The 19,324-nt window shown below is 38.5% G+C and overlaps 1 protein-coding gene across 1 annotated transcript in view; it reads left to right on the top strand.

Annotated features, from left to right (window-relative positions):
• The first annotated feature begins 12,631 nt into the window (after positions 1–12,631).
• Positions 12,632–19,324, top strand: part of LOC115918320 (multiple epidermal growth factor-like domains protein 6) — a 36,874-nt gene continuing 30,181 nt past the window's right edge. The window contains exon 1 of the mRNA XM_030973339.1: positions 12,632–13,254. Coding sequence (XP_030829199.1) covers positions 13,142–13,254 — 113 coding nt within the window. The 5' untranslated portion in view covers positions 12,632–13,141. The remainder of the gene's footprint in view (positions 13,255–19,324) is intronic.

Here is a 19,324-nt window from a genome sequence, read left to right on the forward strand (position 1 = left end):
ACCCACTTTCCTTTCAAGTTCATCATTTGCAGAGTATAAAATGCATCTTTGTAATTCGTCAAAAGCTTATGATATTTCTTACGGATGTTTATTGTTCAGTGCCTCTCTATACAGAAGATACGTGAAAATATTAAAACACATTTACGAAATCTAGAATGAAGATAATTATTATCAACAGTTCTATATAACTTTCATACCGAATTTCTATTTTGTATGAATCTGCTCAAAGAACTTAATATATATTTCTGGAATATAATTTTATATTGTTTCAATAAATTGTTAAACTGAATTGTTAAAGGTAAAGACCAGTATTGGAAACGCCCCATTTTAAAAAAAAATGAAATTGAAGCTCTTATTACCAATCATGTGAAAGAATATGATAAAAATTTCGCCGGGCAACCGCCTACTAATTGATATATTTGGTAAATAAGTTTATCTACATGGTCTGTGAGAGATAAACGCACGTGTCGCGCACGTGTGCGTATAGTCCCATATACATCTTTCTGTGTACAGTGCTCGTAACTTTACGAATACTGGGCCAAATTTCTTATCATTTTGATGATTCCAGAACCTTGCAGTACACACCAATACTTATATGCTAGACAATCAACCTTTTCTGATCGATTCCACAACGTTTCTCTCACAATGCAATCGCATGACCATATAACTCGTCTTTACCTTTAAACTAAATTTTGTGTAGTTTGTAAGAGTTCAGAATTCTTTTATGAAGTCTTGTACTTCATCTTTTCCTATGCATTCGTATTGTTTGAATATGTCGACAGAAAGCAATAAAAGATGTTAAATGGTTTAGAAAAAAATGAGTGTGTGGGGTATTGTGAATTACATTGTAAAGGCGTGTTCACTGGTCACACAACATAACTCTTATTTTTATTTTAACTACGAGGAAGCAAGGTTGCACTGGCAATAGAATACAAGAAAGAAAGTATTCCCTTTTCGTTATGTTTATTGGGTACTGATGTTGCAGACCAACCGTCTTGCAAAGTGTCGTCATGCAAGCAAATGAATGTCGTGATTCGGAATTATGAGAATCACATGAATGAGAATATTGCACGGAGATTACATAATGATCAAGGATGAGAATGAACATGAATAAATGCGATGGACATGATGAATAAAAGCTTACGACAGAATGGAAATGACGTCGAAAGTCCAAGGAAAATGAAGAGATGTGAAAAACGAAGAAAGGGGCTCACGCGATGAATGATGCGGAGGCTTGAAGGCGGAGATGTAGCTTCGTTATCGTGGCTGAAGAGCCGTGAAGAATCTCGACGCTGACGCTCGTAATGAAGATGGTGAAGAAGCTCTCAGGCGAGAAGAGAAGAGAAGAGATGTGGCGCTCGACGACGGAACAGTGGGTCGTTCGAGGTCGGAGGCGAAGAGTATAAATGTAGACATCAAAGTCGGTGGTTAGAACGGAGCAGTGAGGTCGCTCGATGAATCGTTGAGCCAGACTTTGAAGTGAAATCATAAGAGTTGCAGTAGGTCGAACTAGTTGATGACATAGCAGACAAACTACGGTGAGTCGAGCTCGTGAGTGGAAAGAGCTACCGGTACGAAGAAACTGGCAGCTCCCAGCGGAGAGTCAGGCGCCATGTCGGTTCTGACTATAACGTTCAAACTGGGAGACTGCAGCCCGACGGAGACGGCAGAGAAAAGGTAGATCTGCCGTAGAAGAGACGAAAAGCGCAGAAGATAAAGCCTTAATTGAGAGGAAATCATGGAGACGTCTTGACTCGACCAAGGTGAAAGCGGAAGTGGAGAAAAACCTCGTGGCGTTGAAAATACGCGGGTAAAGGAGTGCGCGGAAACACGTTGCGTGAATGGAAGGAAAAACATACGTGGTCCGAATAATGAATATAAATAAGTAGCGTGATGGAAAATAACTGTGAACATGAATGTACGATAAAAGTAGGGCGAATGTAAGAGCCGCTACAATGGTATTGTTCTTGTGTGTGGGCCACTTTTTTCAGACAGTAGAATATAGTAACATAACTATAATAATGATATTGATAAGATATTTGAGGAAGTGAGAAGAGGCGGAAAAAGAAGGGCGAAATACCGGAAGCAGATCTAGGATTATCCGAAAGAGGGCTTTTTTCCCCTCCCATTCAATTAAAACTAACGAAACAACAACAACAACAACAACAACAACAACAACAACGTTTCCAGACTTTATACAACTACTATTATTATTATGATACTGGCTTTCATTCTCTTTTTTCTTCTTAGGAGGGGAGGGGGCGTAGAACATCGCCCCTAACCCGCTTTGTCTATTTGAATCTATTAATAATACATATCAATATAATGTTATATACTGACAAGACTCATTTACTAACATACTATATCAGGCGCGGATCCAGGATTTCTTAGGGGGGGCCTTTTTTTTTTGGTCCCAAAAAATTTCGCAACGACTCGGCCAGCCGCTGAATAAGCGGGGGGGGGGGGGGGGGGGGGGGGGGGGGGGGAAAAGAGGACACTTTTTTTTTGTTTTTGGGTCTCGAAATTTGAAAATTCGACATTTTGTTCCGTTGGGGGGGGGGGGGTGAGGTCACCCATTGGCATAATTTTTTTTATTTTTTTTTTATTTAAAAAAAAAATCACAAAGGGGGGGGGGGTTTGCTCCAAGATACACACATAAAAAAACCCGAAGGGAGGGGGGTTTACCCCCCCCCCCCTGTGTATGCGTCTGCTCGTCTGAATACAGTTTCCCCCCCCCCCCCCCCGCGCGAAGCGCGGAAGCTTTTACGTCTCATTAAATCATTAAAGAAAGAAGACGATTCGTTGTACCGTTCTCGACTCTTAATCCTCGTCTGAATTCAGTTCCCCCCCCCCTCCCATCCGCGTGCGCGAAGCGCGGAAACTTTTACGTTTCATTAAATCATTAGAGAAAGAAGACGATTCGTTGTACCGTTTTTAACTCTCAATCCTCGTCTAAATTCACCCCCCCCCTCCCGCGCAAAGCTCGGAAGCTTTGACATTTAATTTAATTATTAGAGAAACAAGACGATTCGTTGTACCGTTTTCGACTCTTAATCCTTGTCTGAATTTCAAAAATGTTTTTTGTCTGCTCCTTTTCCTTTTCTCTCCTCTTTTTTTTTGGCCGGCGGTTTTTTTTGGGGGGGCCGCCCCCACTGCCCCCCTGGTCAGATGAACATCTTTTGATACCTTGTCCGCCCCCGGAAACTCATGGGTTGAAGGCAAATTACGGTCAGATAAGCATTCCGGGGCCCGCCTCAGGGCCCCTGGTGGGGTCGAGGGTGCGGAAACTCCTGAATTTGAATACGGTCAGATGAACATATTTTTATACCTTATTTATGACACTGGCAGGACACTGATTGGCGTGAGGTCCAGTGGGCGGAGCCCCCAGAAGCTCAGGGTTTTAGGCATTACATTACCGTTAGATTAGCATCCAGTGAGGTCCAGGGGGCAGAGCCCCCGGAAGCTCAGGGGTTTAGACATTCGATTTCGGTCAGATGAACATATTTTTATAATTTATTTGTGACACTGGCAGGACACATTACATTACACCAAATTACACCAATATCTTTGACGAGAGAACGGTTTTTGAAGCCTGTGCCCATTGGTTATAATACATGCGCGAGCATGCGTTCGAGACTCGCCAAAAGACACCACTTTTCCATATGATGATAATGATGCACGACTGACATCCTGAGCCGAAGACACATTCTCCAGAATGTTGGAATCCAGGCGGAAGTTGCGGAAGGAGACACACATATCGAAGCCGTGTTCGTCTTCGAGACGAGGAAGCATCTCATCTTCGACGAATGACTTGTCGTCATCGTGATGACTGACGTAGGCATCATAAACATATTCATGGTTGTTGTCTCCCACAGCTCCGTAATTTTGGCGCTGAAAGGAAACCCCTATGCGGTGATGATAGTAGTTTATCAACCTGAACCTCCAAACGACGAATGATACGATGATGACGACGAACGCGACGAGGATAACAGTGACAGCAATTATGACCACATGCCACGGTGTTTCACCAGGAGGAAAAATGGGTGGGCTGGGATCAGGCCTGAGTAGACAAGACTCACTGAAGAAGTCCTTGAGGGGCTTGCCATAGTTTTTATATTGATATGGCCCCTTTCCTGGAGGAGGACTTAATATGATAAACGGGATGAAGTCAGGACTTCGTGTACTTGTACTCGGCCCCGGCAGACTAACACAGGCGCGGATCCAGGATTTCTTAGGGGTGGGGGCCCAATTTTTTTCCTTTTGCTCTCGACAAATTGAAAATCGCGCCGGCCTAAAATGCGCCAAGTTGGGGGGGGGGGGGGGGTGGGGGGGGGGGGGGTAATGAGCACTAATTTTTTTTTTTTTTTGCTCCCGAAAATTTGAAAATTGGTGGAGGGGGGGGGGGGGGGTTAGTGAGCACTAATCTTTTTTTGCTCCCGAAAATTTGAAAATCGCGCCGGCACAAAATGCGCTCAGTGGGGGGGGGGAGGGGGGGGGGGGGGGGGGGGGGGGAGGGGGGGGGGGGAGGGGGAGTAGTGAGCACATTTTTCTTTGTGGTCCTCGAAAATTTAAAAATTGGCACCCCCCCCCCCTTGAGCGCCAGGGGGGGCCAACTCCCAAAAAAAGGTAAAATTAACGATCAGAAATATCCTCTAGGAAACCTTTTTTTTTCTCGCTGATTTCGGCCGAGTCCCTCATATGACGGGGGGGGGGGGGGGTAGTGAGCACATTTTTCTTTGTGGTCCTCGAAAATTTAAAAATTGGCACCCCCCCCCCCCCCCCCTTGAGCGCCAGGGGGGGCCAACTCCCCAAAAAAGGTAAAATTAACGGGTTTTTACACATTTTTTTTCTCAGATCCGCCACTGATCAGAAATATCCTCTAGGAAACCTTTTTTTTTTCTCGCTGATTTCGGCCGAGTCCCTCATATGACGGGGGGGGGGGGGGGGGGGGTAGTGAGCACATTTTTCTTTGTGGTCCTCGAAAATTTAAAAATTGGCACCCCCCCCCCCCCCTTGAGCGCCAGGGGGGGCCAACTCCCCAAAAAAGGTAAAATTAACGGGTTTTTACACATTTTTTTTCTCAGATCCGCCACTGATCAGAAATATCCTCTAGGAAACCTTTTTTTTTCTCGCTGATTCCGGCCGAGTCCCTCATATGACGAACGCCATCTTGTGCTGACATTTAACAACAGATGCTGAAATTCGGAATTGTTTTCGCCATTGTATACGACTGAATTGTCCTCCTCAAACAACTAGCAACCCTTTCGCTCTCATATCTTAACAAAGTCCAGTCAATCTTCTAATGCTCATCACATTCTTTCAGAATGGTTTTTATGTAAATTTGGGGGAGGAGGTGAAAGTTATCAGTACTATCATGAATATTATGAGTCAATTATTTACTAAACAACTCTGAATTAAAATACATGTATACTCAATCACATCTCTACCAGTAAGTGAAAGCATTCTGATGATGATACTGAACTCAGAAATAAGTATGTGCAAGGCAGGTGGGTGTATGCAAGTGTAGCTAGATTAAATAATTGTCTTTGTTTTCAATGTGTCCAAGAACGGGATCATCCCCGTTAATCAACAGCCCACGAGACCGACATTAACACCATATTTGGAATATATTTGGAATACAAAGTTGGAAAACTGCGAAAATTTCTGGATCAAAGTTCTACTCATCGTCTTGTTAATGCCCTTGTAACTTCCCACCTTGATTACTGTAATGGACTATTAATCAATCTCCCTAGCTCTCATTTAGCCCCTCTTCAACATATTCAGAACACAGCAGCACGCCTCATCACACGTACAAGAAAACATGAACACATCACACCGATCATTCGTTCTCTACACTGGCTCCCCCTCCAACAACGTATCAAATTCAAGATTCTCATGCTGACATACAAGGCCTTTCACAAACTTGCTCCCTCATATCTCTCGGCACTCATCACTCTTAAAACTCGTACTTCATCTAATCATCATCCACAGCACATCTTCATCTTGCCCCAGCCCCAGGCCCTCGCACCCACACCCGCTATGGAAATCGTGCCTTTTCTGTCTGTGCCCCCCAACTTTGGAACAATCTTCCCCATGAAATACGCGAGTCCCCAACCTTAGAGACATTCAAAAGTAAACTTAAGACTTATTTGTTTAATATGTAATGTAATGTAATCATATTTTGTTTGTTTAACTATAAAGCGTTATGTAAATATTAACTATTATTATTGTATGATTGTTATTAGGAATTTGTTATTATAATTATGTATCATGTATTATATTCTTGTAATTTGTAGGTTAACATTACTTTAATTTAATGTTTTTGTTAAGCACTTAGAAACTTTGTATTAAGCGCTATATAAATGTAATTTATTATTATTATTATTATATTTACTAGACTGACTGCCAAAGAGACCGAGGAAAAAAAAACTTATATCAATACATGATTTTACATGGTCGAATGATCATTTTCTCACACGTCGAATGCTTAAGAAATAAAATATTAACTAAAATAAAGTAAATGTAACTGTTTTATGTGCTGAACTCCAGATCAGATTCTGATCAGACTTCTTTGCCCACGCGCCAACATTATTTTGAATACTCCAATAAATAACAAATAATGTGTTACACAATGGATGGTGACGGATGAAATCAATCAGTCGATAATTAGAGAAAAGGTAAAATACATTAAATTGAGAGAATATCAGTGAAACACCTGTTGAATAATTTCTTAATAGTGCAACGCCCCCAGCAAGGCTACATTAACCCATCGAATTATGCCTGAACTCTATAATTATGTTCGACGGACGTGGATTCACACGGCACAAAACAAAGATCGCTGGAAGTTTTAAACTTCAATCCGATCAGCCTTAAAGTTATTTATATACATCTGCAAAGTACATAACATCGAGTGAAGACCCACCGCTTCTCATTTATGCTAGGATTCTCAAAACAAATGTGTTTGAAGTCGAATATAGATGGAAAAATACAAAATTTAGGTTTTCTGCGTTAAAAAAACACACAGAAAACCCAGATTATGTATATTGTCTGCAAACACATTTTTTTTCTTTTTTTTTGGGGGGGGGGGGATCTTTGCAGAAGTGTGTCTTAAATGATTATGATACAATTTAAGTTTAATTTTGCCATCAAATTTTTTGTGAATTTGGGGCTCCCATCACTTTAGAGGGGCTTCAAAGTGTATGGACTGCCGTGTAAACCTAGCTTATGTTACGTAAGATTCATAGAATTTTGTCCATGTTATTAGTTTCATCATGTAATGGTTTCCTCAGGGCCAGTGTTGGTTGCAATGCAGGGGGTAATTAGACAACTGGAGGTATGCCAACCTGAATATGCCCCATTGCCAAAGTGTAAAGGGGGTCTTCCGTGCTATGACGAATAAGTTCAGAAGTTCGTTACTCTGTATAAACAATAACAATTTGTGTATCTGTGCCATAAAAATGACAATTTGTATAACTTCTAATTCGAGAGACTTTTCATCCAACAGGACTTATTCAGTTTTGTTACAGGTGCATTTTAATGTGCGTGTGCAATTAAAACAATTTTTGTAAAGGGGTGGGGGGGGGGGGGGCAATCGTAAAGTTTGATGACCCTCTGAATGATGATTACCATTTTTTACTCTTCGTGTTTTTATACCTCTATCAACAAATCTGAAATTCTGAAGGCCTTCTTATATATTTCTTCATGTCTTTGTTTCTTGGAACAAATTTCGGATAAGTTGTTACTTCTTCGGCAATTTCATTCGAAAGAATGCTTTCAAGACGATTTTCCTGGTTATATTGAGGGCGAATAGGGCACGAGACTGACAGAGACTGACTTATAAACTTGTCTTGGCTTGGAAAAACCATTGGCAGAAGGCCTCTTGATATCATTCACCACTGCCAGCAAATAGGAGGACACATATTATGATACATTACGTAAGATTATGGCAAGCCACCTTAATCATAGATTAACAGATCCTCATATACGGACCCAAACTTTGGAAAACTTTCCAAAGTAATTGTTCCGCTGTGCTAGCGGTTAGATGCTCCGTATATTCTATTATGCTTAAGTAGACATGAAGGTGACCAATTTCGCCTCCTCGGAAAGAAATCGAAGAAGAAATAAGCAGAATTTACTAAAGGCCTTTTCTGTTTATTGCTCCCCCCCCCAACAACAACAACAAAATAAATAATAATAATAATACTGATAATAATAATAGTAATGATAATCAATGTAACAATAAATAAATAAATATAATTATAAAAAACAATAGATACTTTATAAAATCAGACAAAATAAGAAGACAGATGCGCCTTTCCAACACTTCCTGAATGGATGCTTACTTGCTTTGGGACAGAGACAATTCGATGACAGAAAAAGTGAATGACGGAAAGATAGACAGGAAGAAAGTGTGAGAAGAATGAGAGGGAGTGAAGGAGGGAGAGAGAGAGAGAGAGGGGGAGGAGGACAAGGAGGTGAAAGAGAAGCAAGAATAAATTCAGAGAGGAAATAAATGAAGCGACAGACAACGACTGAGAGATAAGAGGAGTGATAGACGAGATGAGAGAGAGAGAGAGAGAGAGAGAGACAGAGGCAGGAGGAAAAGAAAATGGAAATGGAGAGAGAGAGAGAGTGGGTGAAGGTACAGAAAGAGATGACACAGAAAGCGCGACATACAAGGACAGATGGAAAGGAAGAAGAGAGACTGAGAAACAAAGAAAAGGCCAGCAAAAAACAGAGACTGAGGACAAACAAAACATTCGTCTGAGGGATCGAAATAGATGACAAGGGACCCTGGAACTTTCAAAATGTATCCGAATCGATACAGAAAGTTCCTAAAGGGAATAAAAAGAGACGGAAGAAAGAGGTAAGAGAGGGTAAAGAATGGGGTAAGTGATCAAGGTCATGTTCTGCTTTGTCATCGTTAGCTTCCTATCCCGCAGCATAAAATAGACCAGTCATCACTCATTACGTGACATGCAACAAGGGGGTGCTGAAACTCCTTTCATAATTATGTTCTATCGGGAAAAATGATTTTTAAATTCTCTTTTTCCCGACCAATCTGACACTTGACTTCCCCACTGTTTAAATTAACTTTATTTCGATTTTGAATTTGAATGATGAGGTATTTGCGTGTACCCAATTCATAATAATATGGTGACCTTTCTCTTTAAACAAAATGTATTTTAATATTACTTTTGATAGAAAATTTAAAACTAACTTTGAACATTTAATCCGACCCCTCTTTACAAAACGAGATGACACATTTGCATTTATGTTATCATTATTACTGTTTTCGTTTTTGTTAATTGGTATGTAACATTCCTTTGTAATCGTCATGTCTTCCATTTGTTATGATGTTTTAAGCAGCAAATTAGCAGATTACGATGCATTAAACAAACAACCAAGTCTCACATGTGACTACAATTAATACATGATTAGGAGATTATACATGTAATTGTTGCTCTTTAGGCCCGTTTGTAATTTGCCTTATCGCCGGACTCGAAATAAAAGAACGAACATTTTGCGAGTAAACGATTTTCGTGTTCCTCTCTTAAACTCCAGTACTAATTGCAGTTAGCGCCAATCATTTCTAAACTGTGATTGCGCGAGGGATGATTACCCCACGAGATAGATGTATCTCCTATTAATTAGAAGGTAATTAGACAGCTGTTAAAGTAGAGAAATGTGATACCATAATATTCCAAGCATCCCTGTGATCATGATACGACGCTAATACGTGTCCGGGTTTGAAACGCATGTGTCGTGATTTCGAATACACTCGTATTATGTCAAAAGTGTTGAGTGAGTTTTTAAGGCAGATTTTTATCACAATCATTATCTTGTTGACAAGATGTATACTTAAATGTCCGTTATGATTTAAACAACAGTTGTGGTCATTTCTCTAGATTTAAGTAATTGTCATGAACATGATATTATTATGTGTTGTTTCCTCAAACAATTAATGAAGACGGGTAACCTTAACAGCAGGCTAACATTGAACCCCTGCATGCGCCAAATAAAAAACGACAATTGACGAAAAGAAACAAAAAGAATGCACGCTTAACAGAATCTTACAAACCTTTTAAACTCAGCCATTACCGATTATGAATCCAAGATGAACAAAAAAATGTAATTCTTCACGAATGGAGCTGCATGGTACTTGAGATTTTGGGGACCTGACAAGAGTGGAATAGAATAAAATTGTTACCTCATTTTGGTACCATAAATGTGTATACTGACTTTAATCAAAGTATATACTAAAAAATACCTGTCGTGCCTATTATACATTGACGTGATTTAGGATTAGCTTGACACAAGGATTTTAGAGTTCATGCCTTTCTTGAACCTTACCACAAATTCAGAGGTACTCGACGCCTCCAAAAGGGGGTAAATGATTTTCACTCATTCTTTCTCTTTCCTTGAAGATGAAAAGGAAAGTTTAACCGTTCGCGGAACATCCTCACGCAATATGCTGCAGACATTACAGGACAATCATCCAACGATTACTCATGCCTTATTTTTACACCATGCAAACCCACCCGATAATTCACCAAGCAGCTCTCCGGATGCGGGCGGGGAAGATCATGGATGCCAATGTCTGACGAGACAAAGGGAAATTGTTAGGTGTAGTGGAACAGACTGAATCTTCCTTCTGTTAATGTAGTTTAATGTACCGCTCAGTATAAACAAAGATATGACACGAAATCATATGACATTCATCGCATGTCAACGAAAAACAATCTTTCGTAATAATCAGGGATGATACAATAGTGTTAATGTACCACATAAATCAATAGAGAAAACAATTGTTAGTTGTCTGAATACAAAATGACATTGTGATATCAAATAATACCTTGCCACAAAATCAACTTGCTCCAAGGTAAAACACGACATTTGACTTGAAATTGGAAATTAAAATTGCGTTCCCCACGCTTATTTTATTGTGCAGAAAGAACAAGTGAGTGTAAATATTTGATTGGTATAATTAGTCGTGCTTGATAAGACGCGGACAAAGCAGAATTGTTTTAATATCAAATATTGTCGAACAGATGACACGAAATCTCCAAAAGTTAATCAACCGTCACCTAAACTGAGTAGAATAAATTTGTGCAACCTGCCCATTGAAATGCGGAACTTGGAATTCAAAATACCTGCAATAACCTGTAAATTCAATGTGGTTTAGGCCTGATATTAAATTATAAACGGCATTTCTCATTTACTTCATTTCTCTTCTATCAATATCATTCATGTTCATTGCTCAAAAGGCACCAAGAGTCATTTTGCTGACGTGGGACTACGTCAGCAACTGACATAGTCTTTGACGTGACGTGCCATGTTGTAGTGACGTCGGATATTAAGCGAATTTTATGAACAGTGCTAATGCACTGCGTTAAATTACTGGCACATGCTCTATATGAATTCCATCAGATTTGATTTGCGCGAGTATCAACGCGATATAAATTACGTATCTTGGGTAACGGGCGTAACATTAAGAGGTCTAAATTATAGAAAAATCTTGCGTAGCTGCGCATATAGAAATAACAAAATTGTCTTCTGAGCCTATAGGGCTAAGTTGAATATAAAAGAGGGCAGATAAAAGATTTAAATTGTAATTGACAGGTAAAATTTAGCCACCCGTTGAATTTTCCGTTATAAAAACAATCTACACAAAAAAAAATTCACATTTCACTCATATGGAATAAATCGATGTAGACGAGTTTGTAGTTTTATTGATATAGAGCGGAGATAGAAAAACAAACAAGTCCTATGGCGAACATATGCCAGATTTGTCATGCCCATAGTATTTATAGGCCCTCTTTTGTCGTCCATAAACAGAAAGAATATTGTACTTTTGGTCCAGACAATTATTCTATGTGAAAGATCAGCCTACTTTAGATTTTCCTTTTTCAATCATTTCTATATTGTTTGGTTTGTACAGAAACTGTTTAATGTGACAATATCACTTGTTTCCATGTCGTATCATTGTTTGTCTCATCTGTATTTATTTATTACGCTGTTCCTTCTTCCAGTAATCTTCATCAGTCTCCCTCTCTCTCTCTCTCTCTCTCTCTTCCGTTCTTTTCGCAGCTTGTACTCACTATGATAAACGCTTCTCGAAATCTATTCCATTTTAGTGCTCTTTCCCTGTTGCTATTATTCCAAGTCAATAGTTACCATGTACAAGGTCAACATTTGATTTTGTGGTAATGTCAAATTATTATTCTAATATCACCTTGGATGTATTTGATTCGGTTCATTTGGGCTACTGAGTTCATTATTCATCTCCCACAATGTAATTTTTCTTCCCATGAAACTATCTATGTATCTATGAGTTTATAATCATGATTGTTATTGCGTTTGTTGTTACCAAACAGGATCTCATGGTAGACCAACACTATCGGGTGAAAATGTGCTACCCTGTATACATGCCAGAAATAAATAAATGAATATAATCATCCTCCAACAACACGGTGAAATGTACACCTGGGAAGTTAAAGATTTAAACGAACACCCTGGATTGCGCATGCATTTTACCAAACACAGCTTTTTATTGGGTACATGGAATCATGGACCTAAAACTTCACAGTACAATCTCTGTACACGCAGAAACTTTCAGCCAGTGAGCACCCGCGCGTGAAGCAAGTTGATCATCAATAGCCAATCAGCGACTTCCTTTACTGTCGCTAATGCAACCCACACACGCAGAGTCCACCAGCCGCCTGTTCTGTCTTTGCACTTCGCTGATGATAACTCTACGGGGAAAGTCTGGCGTGGGCAACGCTGCGCTGTTGGTTGTGTTAGTTCCTCTCCTTCTCTCTCTCTCACCCGCTATATGCGTGTGGAGGTCATTTCTAATGATTGCATACCACTGCAGTAAACGCACAAACAAACAGAGGCATTCTTTGTTTGGATTTACCTACTAGTATACTCACTGCTTGAATAGATGTATGCCTAACAGCACTTTCTGTACACCGACTGGTCAAAAGACTGCTCTGGCTTTGGACTTCATCTCATTTTGCTCAAAGATGGTCGTGAGCGAGCATAAATGTGCCTAAAACCAGCAGTTTTAGTTACTCTACCGTGTTGTTTATCATCGGCGCACGTTTCTAGGGTGTGAATTCTATTAGCAAAAGTAACCATGGAACTATTATATTGGGTGAATACTCTCCTTGTTCTGGCAGCATGTCTTTGGTGTAGGGTGTCATCTAATGGTGTTTTCTCTCCGACTGGGATCAACGTTTGCCAATACACGTGAGTATGCATAAAAGTAGATGGAGTAAGAGGTTTTTTATGGGTGAAATATATAGTTGGACAAAATATATCACTTTTTATTTGTAAAGTTGTTTAAATAGAGCAGAATTGGTTCACTCGTTTTGTTTTGTTTGTTTATTTGTGTTTCTTTTTTGTTTTGTTTTGTATCATCATTGTAACGAGCTAAGATGTTTTTCAGCTCATGTTGGTGCCATGATATTTCATGTGTGCTGGAGAGTGAAAAGCTAATCAAAACATACATCAAATAAATCGTTATCATGGGATGTTTTTGTTTTCCAAATTTCTTCATGAACGAAATTAACTAAAATATGTAAATATTCACAGCTTCCAGATTAAAACAACCAGGAATTTAAGATCTTAATTTGTATGAATGATAATATTCCAAACCAAACTAGTATTTACATGTACATTATTCTGATGTAGGCCTATATCAATATTAATATTCAGATGTATTATGTTCAAGTTGCTTTGAATACTATATTATCACGAGTACTCAGAGTCAGAGTATTATCAACAAAATTGGATAAACAATACATTCTTGTGAAAGAAAGGTAACATTACAAAAATCGTAAAAATTCATGTAGGCCTACACTACACATACGACAACAATGTCTAGTGAATGTCTCTGATTAAATTGAATATGCTGGTGTATAAATTGTGTTGCTCTTGACAATGGACGCATTATTTTGACGCGGATAATGTTTGATGATAATAAATACACGTGGAGATTATAATGCACCTCGCTTCCTGCTCCATACAGTCATGCCACCCACTAAAAGATTAAAACGGGCCTTAAATTCTGTTTCAGTATAATCACCTTTAATTTGTATTGGACGTATCAGCATTTCCACTCAACACATTCAGTTGTGTGCAATGATTTGTATGATATTTTTGTTCATCACATTTATAGGAGGAAAAATGAAGTTAAGATAAATACACGTCTTGTCATTATTTGTATCTGGCTGTTTTATCAAGCCAAGTTATTGATATAATATTACAGAATGTACATGTGAATGTATACAAAACAAAATAAAATCTACACTCATTATGTGTTGATAAATCATCACTTCCAAGTACAGAGTTAACAAAAAGAGGATTAGTTTTTTGTGTGGATCGACTTAAATGTATTGTCATCATAACATAGGTTATGCTATTGCATGTTGATATCATGACTCCCAAATACAGAATTTATATATAAAACTATGATAAAATATGTATCGGCTATTATATATTGCAGGTGTATATCAAAGATGTGAAAGAAAGTCGTGCATATAATTAAATAAAATTAAATATAGGCTGCAAGCCAATAACATGTCTATTACAGTTATCTCACAGTCTTGGTTTTTTAGAGTTAAATGATTGACAGATGTCTTCTTGGCTTGAAGCTTATCCAGGATAATGTGCCATTGTCATGGTAACTAATCAACCGGATGAGATATTTGTGATTACATATGGCACTTGCAGAAATATTGCCATGCAGGATCTTCATAGCTTGTAAACTGTGGTTTCATTATTTTGGACTTTGTTTGGTGGAGTTTGCATCTGTCTGCCTGAATTGCCTCCCAATCGCTATCTTATTTCCTGTATATTATACGTCGTATTTATTGGCATTTGGCTTTGATATAAAATAAAGCTTTTCTGTATCACCATACCAATTCCCATTGACTCGCTGATTTATTTTGATATTACAGGCAATAACCATTTTGGTCAGGTTCATGAATGTAATTAAACATTGAAATGGCATTTATTTTGCATGTGGGAAGATCATAATGTATAGGGGACAACGCTGGTCGTTTTTGTCTGTTTGGTCGGACCAATTTGTTTCTCCTATAACCCTTTGAATGTTCAATTCTTCGTTACTTTAGGCCTAAGGCATAATTCATATTTCGGCAATTTAATCTTTCAATACAAGTACTCCTAGAAACTATTTTGTGTGCTGTAAGCTTGGAAACAATTTAATCCGTGAAATATTCACACTTGTGCGATTTTGCTCTTTCACGATCACATCTTTCGAATATCGACGGTGGAACAGTTTAAACTTCAGCTCTAAAAATATGATTTCTTGAAAATTCTCAAATTACAGAACGCACCTAGGACGTTTATATTCAGTGACCCCCTTTTAAATATTTCCCCTACAGGAGAATTTAAAATAATTTCAATATGTCATCGAATCGGGGGAAATAGAAATGGTTCGAATCCAACTAAAGGATATTTAGGATATCTGGTTTGTTAGCATACTAACCGAGGGCATTAGACAGGAAATAGTCCATTTCCCTCGCCTTTGCCTCCTTCTCAATTCTCAATCTCAGGAACTTGTACCTTTTTGTACGTGACTTGCTGCAGATAAATTCACCTGTGTTTTAGCTGTAAAGCATAATCATACCGGTTTTCCTTGGCTTGATATTTCCCTCCGTTATTTAGAAGAGTCACGCGAACCCTATCAGGTTAACAGATTTTAAAAAAAGCTGCCGTTTAGTTTTACAAAGTTTAACAAAATATTTATTCAAATTAATCGTATAGTGCGAGAAAATAAGTACGATCTTGTTAGCCTGCACTGTAAAAAAAAAAACGTCCGTAAAATGCCTGACACGAGGTAATAATGTTTCCAACCAACTTTCAGTAATATTATTCAAACTCAGTTTGGGTAAAACTGTTCCCAGTTTATGGTTTAAAATAGGCAGAACATTGCATCGCTCATTATTATTCATGATTGGACAAACTGCTATGTGTTACTTGAGTAAGGCAATATTGGTCAAAGTTGGTTGGATCAGGGAGGTGCATGAGACTATGATTATGGTTAGATACATCATTACCCTCAATAATGGGCATTTTAACGCACTTTTTTCTAGATATTAAAAAAAAGTCGAATGAATATGGTGCCATTCGACAATTAGACATTTTATAAATGTCATCCTATGGTCAGTTTAGATCCAATCTTGATTTGTGTTCAAATCTGATTGCTCCAGCGGATATCCAGTCAAATGATCAAGGAGTTACCCTGTCTGGCTGATCGGATGGGCGAGAGGACTGGGCGATAGGACATGAAAATACCTGGATTTATTTTATCTGAGATAGAAATGTTTGACAGGCGTGAAAATAATCAGATGAAGAGACATTAGCAGAGATTCCGAAATAACGCGTGCTCTTTGGTCTGCATGCAAAGTACGTCGTAATGTCGAATGATTTAAAAACTACATTTTCGATATTAAAAACAGATACAATCACATTTATAATCCAAATCAGTTTCCCCATTTTGTAAAATTCATTCCAAATTCCATCACAGGCGGTATCAGTCTATGTGTTTATTAATTCATTGCTATTTTATTTCATCTTTGATTGAATCCCTTTTTCTTCTATAGCCGCTTGAAGCGTCTCTCTTCAGCTTCTCATACTTTATTAGTCATCTCTAGCAGAGAAGACAATCAAAATCATCATTTCTGTATGTCTTTTACCTGTATAATCGAAAAACCCATCACTTTTCTTTTGCAAAGCAGTGAGAGCAATTTTATTTTATTTTGTGTTACGTAATTTAGATGCTCCTCCGCTTGATAATGTTCCATTTTCAAAAAGCCGAACAAAGGCAGTAAGCAGAAATCAAAAGTTTGAAACAGGTTGTCTGAATCATCCCTTACTTGGTTTAACTATGACGTAATCATGACGTCTGATTATCTAAATGATTCAAAATACCCTAACCTTCCATCACTAATGAAACACAACTGTTAAAATTAATTGGTTCCTCATTAAGCATATTCCGAGACACGAAATACAATGCCTCCAGTGCCTCTTAACCTCACGCCTATGAAGCATTTAAAAGTACGACTTTTAAGTTTGATAAGGTTTGAAGTTTGGTCATTTGGTCGTGTTCAATTAATTTTTTTGCATTCCTTTCTGATATATATACAAATAGGAAGAGGTTGTATAGTTTATTACGGAGAGGGAGAGGGGTGAAAAAGAGAGTGAGAGAGGAATGGAGAGATAGAGAGCGGGAGAGGGATCGAGAGAGGAGGGGGCAAGTACCCAATTTATTGTTCGCTTCCATCATGGATCCAAAATTAGGGTTACGTGGAAAATAAACGAAGAAATAAAAGAAAGATCACCCGTGGCTTGCATGCTGGGGAGGGGTGGGGGCTTGCGGGGTGGGGGGGGGGGGGCTGGTAACATCCATCTACATCATTTTGTTACTTTTTTGTCCAACAGTCTTTCAGTACTGCTCCTGGAATGAAGCCATTATCAACATAGCCCCCATAGACTTGATAGAGGAAGGGGCAACTAAGGGAGAAAGGAAGGGCTGGGGTGACAAGCATATAAATAGAAAGAAAGGCCCTGGACCTAGATTCCTAACCACTGTAAGCCACGCAGTGGTTTCGTCGGTTAGTTCCTTAGTTGATCAGGAAAAATATTAAGATTCATGAAGAAATGACGAAGAATATTTAACAGGTGAGGAATTACCTGCGGTCTTGGTCGATTCTGCATTTATCAAAAATAGCGAATGATGACGATGTTAAAATGGCAGGTGTATGAACATTTTAGGAAGTATATTAGGTAGTTTGCCAATGAATTTGGGAGCAGAATATCAATTTACTTAGGTAATGCTGCCATCTTGGTAAGTTGGGCCAAGTGCGAATCCAGGAAATTAAACGAGGGAGGGGACAAAATATCTGACAGCACTCAATATTCGTGTGTACAGAATGCCAAATTGGGGTTTAGAATGAGAGGGGTTGTGCGACTGCTATGCCCTTCTTAAATCCACCGGGGAGACTGGTCCTAATTTACAAATCAATAATTATTTGTGCATTTCTAGCAGTTGTCATAAATTATTGATATTAAAGCTCAAGATGGTAGATTGGACTTGTTCGCGTCCATTTGCACTATTAGAAAGGGAGATAATTTTCAAAAATCAAAACCATCATTGACAGATGACTCAGAATAAAACTTAGTTCCAGAACTCATTCATTATTCATAATCATTTATGAATGAGTTATTTCTTCTGCGGATTTCATGTTTAGTTTGCTACGAAATTGCAGAGAAACCATCGCGTGTCAACTGATTACGTCCATGACTATTTATAATGTGACATTCAATCCTGCCAGGAGTGGCATAATGTCATCAATTATGTTCCATTCCTCTGATTTGAGGGACAATGTTGCCAAAGATGACAGATTGGTCACAGACCCGAGGAACTACTACAGGACGTGTATCATTCCTTGCCATATTCAAGTTCACTGTACTATCAGAGTGTAGAAAATTTGTTGTTGATGTTGTTGATGATGTGTGCTGGTTTCTTTGATTGAATCTTTGCTGCATGGACTATTACCAGGCCGTGTGCTATCTAACCCAATTGACAATGACACAACATGTCAATACAGGAAGCTCTGAAGAGTAACGTTAGTTTATTGAAATGTGTCCTATATTAATTTGGCCGACATGTAGGCTCTATATAATATACATCGGTCATTAATTTGTTTTGGTTCTAAAATGTAATACAAATTGCATAAGATACAATTTCACCAACTGTATTATTTTCAATTTAACCGAATACTATCATTATAATGAAAATAACATGAAAAGAAATTGAAAAAAGTAATACAGGGGTTTCAAGTAAAAACTTCCATCTCACGTTTGTAAAAAGTTACATATTTTGCACTTCATTATTTTATTTCAAAAAAGTTAATGATATGGGTTTATAGGCGAGAAGAGGCAGAATTTGGATTTATGTATTTATGATTTGCCGGTTCTGACTAATTGTTAAACTTCTTCAAGCAAGAAATACACCTTAATTATAGATATATTTTAAGAGAGAGAGAAAGAGAGACAGACAGACAGACAGACATACAGAGACAATGTACATGTACATACACAGGTCACGAAAAGTTATAAACGTTTGCCTGGTATATACGTTTTGAGTGTTTCTCGTCTGTCCAAGTTCAACTACAAGTATTGTATGCGGCGAATTTGTGTGAGTTATGACGCTGTCCATCAAGAGTGGGTCACCTTCGTGTCTAAAAAGATTACCAAATACTCCTTTTCTTCCACATTTCTATTGGATTTA

The sequence above is a fragment of the Strongylocentrotus purpuratus genome, unplaced genomic scaffold, assembly GCF_000002235.5.
Source record: "Strongylocentrotus purpuratus isolate Spur 01 unplaced genomic scaffold, Spur_5.0 spur5_scaffold_6, whole genome shotgun sequence".
Classification (NCBI taxonomy): domain Eukaryota; kingdom Metazoa; phylum Echinodermata; class Echinoidea; order Camarodonta; family Strongylocentrotidae; genus Strongylocentrotus; species Strongylocentrotus purpuratus.